Source organism: Anas acuta, chromosome 1 (assembly GCF_963932015.1).
Source record: "Anas acuta chromosome 1, bAnaAcu1.1, whole genome shotgun sequence".
Taxonomy (NCBI): Eukaryota; Metazoa; Chordata; class Aves; order Anseriformes; family Anatidae; genus Anas; species Anas acuta.
Window position 1 is genome coordinate 202639760 of NC_088979.1, and position 13771 is coordinate 202653530.

General features: G+C 37.8%; 1 protein-coding gene across 2 annotated transcripts in view; it reads right to left on the reverse strand.

The window, feature by feature from the left end:
• CHCHD3 (coiled-coil-helix-coiled-coil-helix domain containing 3) overlaps nt 1-13771 on the reverse strand; it is a 148044-nt gene that overhangs the window by 95115 nt on the left and 39158 nt on the right. For both annotated transcript variants that reach the window (XM_068670113.1, XM_068670112.1), the window contains exon 4: nt 5478-5622. In XM_068670113.1, coding sequence (XP_068526214.1) covers nt 5478-5622 — 145 coding nt within the window. The remainder of the gene's footprint in view (nt 1-5477; nt 5623-13771) is intronic.

Genomic DNA, 13771 nt, shown 5'->3' on the forward strand with positions numbered 1-13771 from the left:
CCACCTCCTTCTGCAAAAAAGCCACCAAGCCCCTCTCCCCCAAAACAAAACCAAACAAAACCCTGGAGACCTCACCCTTAACATTCAAAACTAACTTCTCCCTCCTTGTTTTAATTTTGCCCTGTCCTCTACAGCAGGAAAGAACAAAGCCTAACAGATGACTTTTGTCCGTGTCACCAGACTACTAATGCAAAAAGACCGTTTGCTGCAATAAAACAGCGATTTCTAAATGGCAAGGAGAACAGCACTTGGCAACAAAGAACCACGTACATAAACCTGAAAGAAACCTTATGAGTAAATCTGCACAGATACCTGCTTTCCAGAAGTACAGATACTTCTACATTATAAAAACTGCAGAACAAGAGACAAAAGGACTATTGCTAGATTTAATTTTGTACCATGTTGTTTCCAAACCTTAAGTCTAATTTTCAAATGCGAGCCTTTAATATTTTCACAATGATAAATTGTAAGTTACAGTCACCAATCACACTGTATTTTTCAGAAACAGCTTGGTCCTCTCTACAGTAAGCAATCATGTTTTGCCTCAGGCTATGTAGTTTACCTCAAATTATTTCAGAATCATCTAAAAAGATTCATTTTTCTATTAAAATGATGAATGAGCTAAATGAGGTATGTAATAAATACTGCAGGTTTGTAAACAGACTTCTTTTCTCTTGAGAACTAATGCCTTAACTCGTTTAGTAATTTTTCCCCCTGGTATTTTCTAGTGAAGTCATCCTTAAAATACGGTTAGCACAGGACTGTTTGGAAAGAGCAGGAAGGGTCAGCATATAATCTGCTTATGGAAAATAGAGGACCTCCTCTTGACAAAGCTAATGAATTGAGGACGGGGAAAAATAAATGCAACACTAAAGGAAAGGTCAGTGCATAGCACATGGACCTAGTGATTTGGACCAACCACCCAAGGATGATAGGGAAAACATCTAAACAGTTGAGACACAGAAGAGCGAAACACTCTATTTTAACAATATGTATTCAATTATGACAATAGGTCAAATTCACTCCTAACATAACTCAACATGTTTCAGCTCTAATATATCAAGGAATGCATTTTGTCTATTGATTTCAGCGCTCAGAAAAGTAAAAGAAGAATTATACACCTCAAATTTCCAATAATCTGATTACCACATTCACCTAAGGTGCAAAAACTGCTTTTTAATATAAGGATACTTCTACTACATTGATTTTTTGATCACAGAATTTATTAATAGACTTTCTTGTATGGAAAATGATTTACAAAACAAAACAAAAAAAAAACCCTCTGCCACAACAGACTTCATTCTCTAACAGGTACTTCAATGAAAGCCTGGAACAATACACGGGGAAATGTATGTAATTATATTAGTATGGATACAGATTTCTAATGATAGCAATAATCAAATTTTAATGTTATGGTTACAGCAAATGAACAGAACAATATTTCTGTGCCTCTTCAAAGGGAAATGAGACTTTAATGTCATTGGCAGCTCAATAAAACCATTTTCTAACATATAGGGTCTTAATGACAGCTCGTTTCAGTCCAGACAGTGAAGTAAACATGTTAACAGTAAACTCCAGGTCATTATAAGGAGATGGAAATACAACAGGTCCTCTGCACTTTGGATAACTATTGATTTTTCACTCCATGTTCTCTGTGTCTCACCCCAACTCTCGTAATGACTCAAGTGATGGAACATCAATAAGCTATTTATGGCAAAGCTCCCACATTTAAAGCCACTCAGCAAGACTCTGCCTGGCTCAACTACCCACAACTTTCAGATGTGCAGCAAAGATCTCAATCGTAAGTAGTGTAAAGGAGGATGGGTCTGCTGCCTGGGCGAGTAAAACCTAATACCAGTACTCTTGGAGCACTCAGAAGACTGGGATCCTCGACTGCATCAGTCCTTGCCAGAGAGCATCACGCTGGTACCAAAATTCTTTATGCTCAGACTGAAATAAAAGCCTCAAGTCATCATAAAGTCCTCCTTTAAGAAGGATAGGCAAAAAAAAATATCACACTGTAAGTATACACGCTACGGGTGTGGAAGAAAGAAGTATTTTTTGATGTGCTGCACTGCTACTCACAGTTCTCAAGCACACGGTGCACTGAAGGGTCTGCAAATTCTACTCTAAATTTGAATTTCTACCTTGGTTGGTATAATCATCAGAACTACTGGTTTGCATATCTCTGGATCTCCCCCAGAATCATTTTTAAAGAAGCTGACATCCCATCAGCCACTTTCCAGTCCACTTGTACCAAGGGAGCTCTCTGCAAGAGCTTACACAGCACATAAGCAGTTCAGCTATCATTAGCTCATCTATCATCACCAAGTTTCTTTCAAAGCCTTTATGACTATCACCCAGGCCTGAAGAGCTATTATTGGTGAAACTGTCAACTGCCATTAAAATTTTCTACTGAATCTTCAGATCTGAGACCTCATCCGAGGAGATCTCTGCAAAGAAAAGTTCCAGCATGGGAACTTTCCGATGCTCCTCCACTTTCAAGAGACACGTGGAAGAATTAATTCAGGGTATTTCGCTGCTGTGGTTTCATCTCTTCCAAGCACTACAGGTATTCCACAGTCATCTCTTGGCCCTACAGTCTTTCGTAGGATTTCTATTCCACAGAGGCTGTGGGATTGCACACACATATCCATGTTAATTTTTATACCTTTTCTTAAACGTTCTTTAAAATCTTACCTGTCATACCTGGGTTTTGGGGGGTTGTTTTTTAACACTTAGCCTAGCAAGTGTCATGATCTTCCTCATTCTGCTTGCTTAAAAATTGTTTCAGATTGCTTTAAGGGTGCACTCCCTTGCCTTACCTTGCTGTTCAAGCTCTGCTGACTTCCTTTAGATTTCTTTTTCTTGACAAGTGGAATACTTTTGCTTAAAGAGACAAATGACATTTCTCTCTACTTCTTGTCACCTGCAAAGCTTTTACTGTCTTAGCTGTCCATTTTAGCTTCATTTGTATCAATTTCCTTCATTTGTATGAAAAGTTAGTATTAACTTTTGGTGTGCTGACACTTAAAAGTTTCCTCTGTCCAAACCTATAAGCAGCAGCTGGTATTAAAATGGTTTAAGAATGGGAAATATTCCTTCAATCTAACAATGTCATGTCTGATTATTAAAACTGAATTAGCAGCCTTTATAAAAAATATTCTTCCTTTATAGCCATAATATCTTTTCCTGTGCGCTGTTTAAACAATTTAGTGGCAAAGGAATTAACTCTGTAGATAATGCTATTGACATTTCCAAAACACTACTTTTTCCTCCAATACTTTTTTGTCTGACAGATGCAATCAAATCCAGGCTACATAAAATATCAACCTACTCCAGCAGTTAACCAGCACACGGGATTATTCACCCTACCTGACAAATGGTGCACATAGATACATCCCCATGTTACAAATTTTATAAATTCAAGTCTGATATATTGAAAAAATATATTCTGCTGTTTATAAATTATGGTAGAAACAAACAAAAAAAAAAAGCAGTAGAAGAACATAGGGATCTTCACAAAAGAATCTCAAGGCAATTTCATAGATTGAAAAGGCACAGTTTTGGTAGACAGCTCCCTAAAATGCCAGGCTGTGGTGTTTTTCCCTTGAAAGACAGCCAGTCACTCTACAATTCCATGCAAAAGGACATCCTGTAACATTTTAAGGCATTTGCTTTGTTTCATTAGCACCATCTGTACATTCTTTCTCCAAGCCCACCTCCATATGCATTAACAGCACACACCTTGAAACAATGCTCCTCAAGCTGATAATGCCCCAAATTAGTTAATGGCAATTCCTGATTGCTTCATTTTGGTGGTTCTAGCTTAAATATTCTGGAATAAGTGAAAATTATCAATAAATTTGATTTAAAGGCTGAGTATACCAGTTTCATAGTCATAATATGAAATCTATGGATATTGATATGAATATGATATCAGTATCAATATGAAATTGAGCATTAGGCTGATGAGAAAGGCATAACACGATTCTCAAAAGCACAAAGATGGTAAACCCCTGGTAACTCATGCAAATAATATTCTCTAGTATAAATCTTCAGTACTTCATTAGGCTGAGGCACAAAATCCTCATCCATACTGCATGACATTAACAAACCAAGGGTTTAAGGCATAAGACTAAGACTGTTTCTTTTTCATAATTACTCTCCATTTTCCTTTGTTCCTATATTTAAAAATGAGAAAAAAGTAACTGTCTGCCATATAGTTATTCTTCAACAACAACAACACCGTTAGAGGTCTAAAAAAAACGTTGAGAAATGTCTGCAGAAGACACTTACACTCAGGTAAGATACATAAGTGATTTTACTGAGCACTGTTAACAGGTTGCCCAGAGAGGTTTTCAAGTCTCCATCCCTGGAGATGCTCAAAAGGCATCTGGACACGGTCCTGAGTGATGTGCTCTGGGTCCCTTCCAACTTCAACCATTCCGCAATTCTGTGACGATGTAGGTGATAGATTTGTATTTACAGAGCACAGATAAAACTATTGAAGTGACTAGTTTGCTGCATTACCAACCAGTAAGTCTTAGAAAAGTCTGATTTCATTTCAGATACCGAGGGGCAAACATATTCATATAGATGTTGTCATAAATAACCCCATTTATTTTAAAAGGAATGCTCACATAAATGACATGAAACTCTTTTCTTGGGAAGATCAATTTGTTTACCGTTTATACTCCACTAATTTCTACAAAAAAATATTAAAAAAAATCTAAGAACTGATATTCATACCTCAGAGAATGATTCTTGTTACAAAGAAGACTCAATACAGCAAGCAACTGCTATATAGGAAGCTATAAATCTGCCAGACATTTGAAATGGGCTGAAATATATATTGTCAATTTTCAAAAGAAAACAGCCAGCTGTATTTTACAACTTCCTTGTCACCAAGTCTTTATACGTCAGCTCTAATGAAATGGGAGTCTTTGATACAGAATTTTTCACTAAGCCGGTTCCAAGATTTGAGACAATCAAAAGTTAGACAATTCTTTTTGTTTTCTAGAACAAAAGAGACTTCAAAGTTGTACTTTTTGAATCCCTATTGTTAGCCAGGCTTCTAGCCAGGAATATTATGGATTCCCTTCCGATATGAAGCAATTAATTTCTAGAAGAGCATCTCATATTCTGTATCTTCTTAACATTCAATAACCCGATTTTTAAATAGACCTAAACAATCATATTACTCTTCAACTGAAAACAGAAAAAGGCTTCAATATTACCCCCTACAACAAGGAGATGTGTTATATTTGCAACCTTCAGAAACGTTTGGTTCTTTTTATTCAGCTGTTCTTAGGACAGGGAAATTTGCAAACAGTAAAATATAGAATTTAGTAGTAAGGAAAAGAAAAATAACAAGGCAAGATACGGTTTCTTCTTCTACTAATAGCTTGAAAGATATGCCTGAAGATATGCTTGTTTAAAAATCCAAGACTTCTACGTAAGTTTTTTGAACTCACAAAGCGTTGTGCCTTCTGCCGCTCCTCTTCTGTGGCAGCTCTCTCTCGAAGAATGGCTCGAGTCAAGTGCTCATTTGAAGAAATCCTTTCTCGGTCCAGAATTTTGCCAAACTCATCACGTACATACGCTTGTTCTTGCTTCAACCTACAGGAGCGGGAGGGAAATTTAGATTGAAAGGTTATATTCCAAATGTATTTTAAAAAGCTATAAGCACAGCCACTTCAAAAGTAGTCGCTGAAATTACAGGAGTCTTAAGACAGCTGAATATGAATTCAGTACAAATGCCACAAGTTTATTTCAGATTAGTATTAAAAACGGAATATGCAAACTCCACACATCTTAGTAACAGTATTTATTAAATCATATAAAAGACAACTCAGTCAAGACTATGCAAATGTATCTCTTAAGTACCAAGGATATGCACAGAGCTCTGTTTGTAGGAGGGTATTGGTCTTGCTTGTTTTAAGTAATCTTTTTTCAAGGAAACTCTTTCTCCCCACCTAACTTCCAGGTAAAATTTCCATTCTTTTCTGCAATGGGATAATGTTTTCTGATCTGTGGACAAACCACAAACCCAAATACTGCGTGTATCTACCAAGCTGCAAAAATACCCAACAACCATAATAAACCTTCCCCAGAAATCAGTGAGGATGAGAAGGAAAGAGCTACTGAACTTGTTGCAACAGAGTTAACACAGCTAAAGCAGAAAACTCTCACCATTTGCATGTCACAAAACCATACATTTACTAGAAATCACAGAATTGCAGGGGTTGGAAGGGACCTCAGGAGATCATCAGGTCCAACCCCCCTGCCAAAGCAGGTTCCATAGAGCAGGTAAATCTTTCCTAGAGTACTCTCTGTAAGCACACCGTATCATATTTTTATTAAAAATAGATAGATATAAATTGGTTAGCTAATAAAACATTTCTACTGAGCACATGTTGTGACACCGAGCACAGCGCCAGCATTAGGGAACTCGGAATAGTAATGGCACTATCACATAGGTTTTCAAATACACTTTCAAAAAGTGGAGGAAAGGAAGCTTAAGGATTCTCGGTGCATTTATACATTGTCAAGGGAGCTTCAGAGAACAAATCATAATGAGTAGGGTCACTTTGTAAAAGGTACTAGCATTACAGTACATTAGATTCTTCCCCAGGGAAAATTTTTGAGTGGGGTGGGGAGGAAAAAGACAATTACAAGATGTATTACTTCTGTGCTCAGACACAACCCTCTGAAATGCAGCAACCAACTGGGAGTCTTTATAAAAAGTTTATTAAGCAGCATCTTCAATTACTCCAGCAAAAAGTCAGATTATGCAGCCATGGACCAAATTCCATTAAGTGATTTCCCAAGGTCCCCCAAATTATTCCAGCAGCATTGGTGTATCAAATCATTCACACAATCAATGCTGCAGTCAAAACATTCTGCTTGTCTTTTCCATTGGAGAAATAATGTTTTGTCTAAAAAGAAAAAAAGTGTCAAAATAGAAGTCTTGGCAGCTTTTTCTTGTAAGAGACAACAGAGAAAGCACTCTGTGTTTCCAGAGACTGCAGGAAGCTCCTTCCTCATCCTTTATGGATTTTACTTCCCACAGATGCTTTCCCCCTAAAAATCCATCTCTTCGTTATGTATATTGTACCTAGCAGAGTAATTAAAGTACATGAAATCAGATAATATCTGAAAAAGCTGCTGGAGGCTTCCACATTACAAACTCTCCAAAATTAAAAAAGTACTTAGATGGCTACATCTAATTCTTAGAAATTACTCCCGTTTTTGTCAGGAGCTCATTGAGTCTTGCCCCTGGAATTACCAACCTTAGTGAGGTCTCCTCTTAACCACTCTTACAAAAAGAAGAAAGTCAGCTTCCCTAACACTCAAAACTAACAGGTTCCCAATGTCAAGATAAACCCTTTGATGGCTTAACCCGACTGCTGCTACATTCAGCTTCCCTGCTAAGTACACTACAGAGGGACAGGCTCTTCTTTTCTGCTTTTGCCCAAACTCTGCACTCCCTTTGCTGCACACTTGCTCCAAGATGGTGACCCAGAATCTCACCTCTGTACGCGTGTCACCTGATTTCCCACCTTACCGTGAGCTGTGGAGCAGCTTTTCATCAGAAACGGCCATCCCACTGAATTAACAGACAATGACACAGCTGTGGGTACGTCCACACGAGCGACAGGAGGGATGGATGCGTAACACTGGTTTCATGCGAGCAGAGAACTCACAGCAAGACTTGACCTGAGCTAGTCCATTTAAAATCAGCTCACGTATCTCATCCTGTATCGTAGTTATTTTCATTTTGAAAATAGTCTTGGCCATGAACAGCTGGAAGGGCTGGGGACAGGACTCCCAAAGCTGGCTCCCAGAAAACGCCTGCCAAAGCTGTACAACCCACCTGATCCTGCAAATTGCTGGTTTCCAAGCACACCACGTACTAGAAACTCAGAAAAAGGATTCTGTGCCATCCTGTGTCAGTAATCACATCTCACCATCCTTAATAGACCAGTCTGTCATGGAACCTACTGCAATAAGGTAAGTGGTGGGAGTACAGGGATAGACCCTGACTTCCAATTCCTATCTCCAGCAGTAATGCATTATTGGATTTTAATAAGTTACTATCCCCCTTGCCTCCTTTTCCACCACTAGGCATGTAAAGTGAAGAAATTACTACTAAACAGTAAGTGATGTGTTCTTTGCAAGTACCTGAAGATTAAAAGAACATTAAACATCGCCTACCTCATTAATAGCAATAATGAGGATATGAAATATCTACATCAAAAAGTGAAGATCTTATCTGTGGTGTTTGTAACAGTTCACACAAACGCAGTTTTCTTAGTCACAGACCACCCTTTTTCCTTAGAAATGCAATTTTTTGATGTCTCTTATAAATGCACTCAAAACGGTATAAAAATATAACACTATCAGTGTAAATATCCAAGCAGAAAACTCTTAAGTATTCCCTGGGTCATCGGGTAGTTTCCAGTTTTGCAGGTAAGCCACGGAAATGCTTTGCATAAACTGATCAACTTCATCAAAAGAGAAAATACAATAATAAAAAAAAACTTATTACTGCCCTTATTGGACCTGAAAGACTGTTGCAGATTCCAGAGACTAGGAATATTTTTGCAATTTCCCAGCTGACTTTATGGTTGCCCCCATTTAAACACATTCATTTTGGGACCAACAAGGTTTTACCAAAGATCTTAAGACAACAGTTTGGCTTGCTGTCCCATGAAAATAAAGTCCACATTTTAGCCTTACATAGGAAATCCTTGTTTCCTTGATCAGCCCATTGGCTCTTCCCTGCAGCTGGTCCAAAACATCATGCTATATTTCCAGAGACCTCAGCACGGCTCTTACACTGGCAAGGGTATTTCTCTCTCCATCTCCTACTGTATGAAAGCAAAAACGTGTTAGACAAATCATTTGCTTTGTAAATCGTACAATCACTGTGGTGATTAACTAATACTTCGCAAGCTTTTACTCTGTGCTGTTTCTAGTTAGCAGATTTACAATGCCAACGTCTTTGTTAGTTTGTTAGCAGATCTACCTTACACTTTCATAACACTTAGTAGTTGTCAGTCATTTATTTCCTGACATGATCCTTTAATCTTTCTTTTATAATATTATCACTAAATGTAGTACCATAAACATCTCAGAGAAATAAAAATATTAACTTCACTTCCAAGACTGCTGAGAAATCCCATTACAAACCACCTACTAGCCTAACAATCTCCATCTGTCATTGTCCACAAGCCTCCAGTTTAACCAGTTATTTTCTAAAATTGACAATTATTTTAAGTCAAAGAGATTATGCCTACTTTTTAACCTACTGTTTAAAAGCTATGTTGCAGCTATGTTGTTACAGGGAAAAAAAATATATCTAATTATATGTTGTCACCTTCTCCCTTTAATAAAGATGTGTTTTGTCTCACTTTCCATTCCTTTCGCAATCTGTAACAGGTCTTCTCTTCCACCTTTGTGATATCTTTGCCACCGATTTTACTTCAACAGTTCCAGAGCTGTCTGGATTACCTCCTGGTCTCCCCAAAAAAACCTTTCTTTGCAAATGGGGAGGAAAAAAAAAAGAAATAAAAATCTAGTTTAAGACATACCAGAGTAAAGAAAGTTCCACTTGACTTTTAGCAGTTCTCATTATGACCTCTTCTGTATATTAAGGAGGAGTTTTATCAAACTTTTAGATCAAGACACTGAGGCTATCTCAGAGAAAGAAAGCAGCACAGCAAATATTTTGCCATCATTTTTTTCTGCTTGGGGTGGCATTCCACTATGAAAGAAAGATACCTATTTCATGGAGAAATTTTAAACAGTTTACGCCAAAAAGGTACTCATTTTCTATTCTTCAGAAACATCCAAGGCTGACTTGCACATAACAGTGCCTTAAAGCAAAAATATTAAGTCTTTCCTATCTACTCAAATCCTCATTCTTGCGATCAGAGATGTATCTCGCTGTACCTACGAAATAAAATATAATTAGCTAACTTCCTGAAGCATCCACGACACTTCTTCCACTTTGGGCAACTTTTATCCACAAAAATGTCCTATATGCCCATCACAACTGATTTAAATTCACTGGAGTTTTAAAAGAAGAAGTAGGATTTTGAAGTAATTTTCATTTATTTGAGTTACATAATTGGGTGGCTCGTAAGAGCTTAATGAAACAAACACAAGGCAGCTATCTTCTGATCTCAAACATTTGCTTGCATCAACTTACAGTAGTTTCCTTCCTTGACATTACAAATTCATTTTGCTGGCATTCAGCATGCTGCTGCTGCTGAGTGAAGGCAAACATCAGCTAAATCTACAATAATAAATTATATTATTACCTAGCCAAAAGTAAAATAAATAAATAAATAAATCAGTATCTGCAATTTATAGGCAATTAAATAGCGCAACGTGTCAGTACCGTCCACTATTCCAAGAATTCCACATAAATAGACCACTTAAAATGACATTTTTAATTACAACAAAATTAAAGGCTCAATATAATGGTTCTCACATTTAAGCGGAAAGCTCCAGTTAACAGACAAAAGACATTATGCATTACACTGATCATTTACACAGAAAGTGCTTTAAAAAAAAGCTGCTGAAACAGCAGAGAAGGTTGCTTGCTGTACATTTTTCTGCAAAGTTGATAGTTTGAACAAAATACTCTAAATAATTATGAAATACTGTTTCAAGTGTACAGCTATCTAGTTACAGCAACTGATTTAATCAAATAAAGCATGCAATGCTATCGCTTTTCCATAGGGATATTTAAAAGTACGTAGAGTATTAACAAGAACCTCTACATGCTCAGGTTTGGATTAACATTTGGCAGTATTTCATGTTCTGAACTATTTCACTGCATACAATTATATACACAGAAAGCAGAAGTTCCTGCCTTTTGACAGCAGACAGACCTCTGTAATCATCTTGCCCAACCTCCCTGCTCAAGCAGGGTCAGGCAGAGCAGGACGCCCAGGAAGGTCTCCAGTTGGGTTTTGGTTATCTCCACGGATGGAGACTTCATGTTGTCTTTGGGCGACCTGCTCCACTGTATTTCCCTGTGTTCATGTGGAATTTCATGCTTTTCAGTTTGTTTCCATTGCTTTTTGGCACAGTCCTCAGATCTCCCTGCTCACCCTTCTTGAAAATCGAAGTGCCATGTGCTTTCCTACCTTCTTCAGGAACCTCTTCTGACCACCATGACCTTTCAAAAAGAGTTGGCCTCGCAATGATCTAAGTCAGCTCCCTCACACCTGTGGGTGCAACGTGCCAGTCCCCATGAACTTATCTACATCCAGTTTGTGTAACATCCTAACCTGATCATCCTTCTCCATGAGTAAGTCATGAGTGCTCCCTTCCCACTGATCTCAAGGTGCTGGGATTCCTGAAAGTTGTCTTTCTTATAGATGAAGGCTGCACAGAGTATCTCAGCCTATTTTCTGTCCTTTGTCACTGGAACTCTGTCCCACTTCACCGTGAGTGGGTACACACTTCCCCTAGTCTTCCTTTTGCTGGTGATTTTCACACTGCATTTTGGTATCCATTAAAGAGACTTTTCCATCTGTCCAGAGATCTGCTGATAGACAAAATGTTTAATTATATGACCCCATGAACTAAAAGCTTTTGTCACAAGAAAAGGAGCTGTCCTGGCTAAAACGGGAAACGCCTTTGTACCCATAGACAACACTGCAAATATCCTGCTTACCCCAAAGCAGAAAATAAATTTTTTCTGCTCTGCCTGAGGCTCTTATTGCTTTTAAAGACTGGACTTAGGAGCTTAGCTAGAGGAGAAAAAATGATTGAATTTCCTTTGCAAATGAATACTATGACAGCTACAAAGCTTACCCATCTGAATGAAACACTTGATTCAAGATCCCTTTAGGGAAAATTCCTAAATTCAAGTAATTCCCATCTCATTGGAGACAATACCACTCCTAGCCACTCTGAGCAGGACACCACTTCATGCATCAAAATTACTGAACACAAGGCGCAGACCTAAATAGATGAAGTTTGGGTTTTCCTCAAAAAACAGACAGGAGGATGACTGAGCATTCCTGTCACAAGCAAAAAAAAAAACACACACACAAAAAGAATAGAAATGGAAGAAACTGCAGGAGGCTAGGTAAGTTCTGATATAACATTCACCAAAGATTTATGGATCTCAGAACAAACAGAAGCATAATAAGAACTTGGATATTTTTAGTTATCGTATTTAAGTCCTACCATATTTTTTGACTGCTTTATTCCTGAGGTCTTTTTAATCAAAACAATGTTTACAGGACACTCCATCTAAATCAGATTCTGTTCAAGCCCAACATTAAACCTTTTACATTATTCTCAAGGAGCGATCCTGCACCAGGCAACAGGTAAGTAAGATTTCTGACAGCTGCTCACATATACCCAAGCCAATTTGTTCTTACATTTAGATTTTGTGAGGCTGGGCAGGAGAGACTGAGGCAAAAAATGAGAAGTTACACATGGCCAAAACATCTGTCCTAACCCTCTCCTTTGAGCTTATCTTCAGACCAAAGCCAAAGTGGGAATACCTGGATTTAGCAGAATAATCTTTTGGTTTCTGCATTCCTCTTTTTTTTAATCAATCTTCTTTTTTTTTTTTCTATAAAAGCAGTGATTGTAATATTCCAGGTGGCTGGCATTTATTACATAGCTTTTCAACTAATTATGAACACGCTACATGCTAGTAACAGAACCCACATGTGAATACACCAGACTTGTCAGAGCATGGTAAGACAGCCTGAAATGCTTACCCCACTCCTCCGAAAGGAAAACTTATTTCTGGAGGTTCTGACTTGTCCAGAAGGAAAAACCACTGGAATATCACAGCAGTGCTGCTGTCCCGCACACTGTCACCAGAACAGGCTGCAGGTGGGACCAGCTAGCACCCAACCACACCATCAGTTATCGGTGACCATCACAACCACCACGGGACATGAAATCCCAATTGCTTGGTGCATATCAGCCATTTACTGCAGTTGACAGTAGAGGGAAAGCAAATTTGCCTAAATGAATGCATATTAAGAAATAAATAGAATAAATATATATTTAAAATCTTATGGAGAAAGCAGCTATTTTAATTCTCAAGCTTTCAAACTTTCTGTACGTATCATAGAATGGTTTGGATAGGAAGGGACCTCAAAGATCAGCTTAGCTATTTCTACTCAAACAGAACTAGGGTTATTAAATGCAACTTTCATGAGTGTATACCAGCAAAAAAAATGCTGAATTGAGTAGTGACTTAAAATGAATAACAGGCAGCTATCATACAGAGTCCACAAAAATAAAAAATGAAGTCAAACTTCCCAACCATTGTGAAGCAGAAGCAGGAATTTAAGAAACCAACAACGAAGCCTGAAGGCTCTCTAATGGGACAAGTGGTACATTTCCTGTAATCTCGTTTTAAGAAACAAACTCTGAAAAGAAATAAAACTTCCGTCCTTTTATCCTTTTCAGATCCATTTTGAAAATGGGTTCAGGAAAATAAAACTGTTAATTATACCATCTGAATTTACGACATGGCACTGTAATCTTGCACAGCATGAACCACGTTAGCCACACTAACAAGATGAATAATTTAAGCCTCAATCCAGAAGAAGTCGCTCAATTGTTTACTTCGAAATATCCATTTCTGTCATTCTTGAAAAACACCTGCAGACATTAAACATTATCACTAATGAAAAAGCACCTTTTAATTCATGGACAACAACAACAACACTGAGAAAATGCTAAAGAGCAAAACAAGAAAAGAAAAACACCCGCT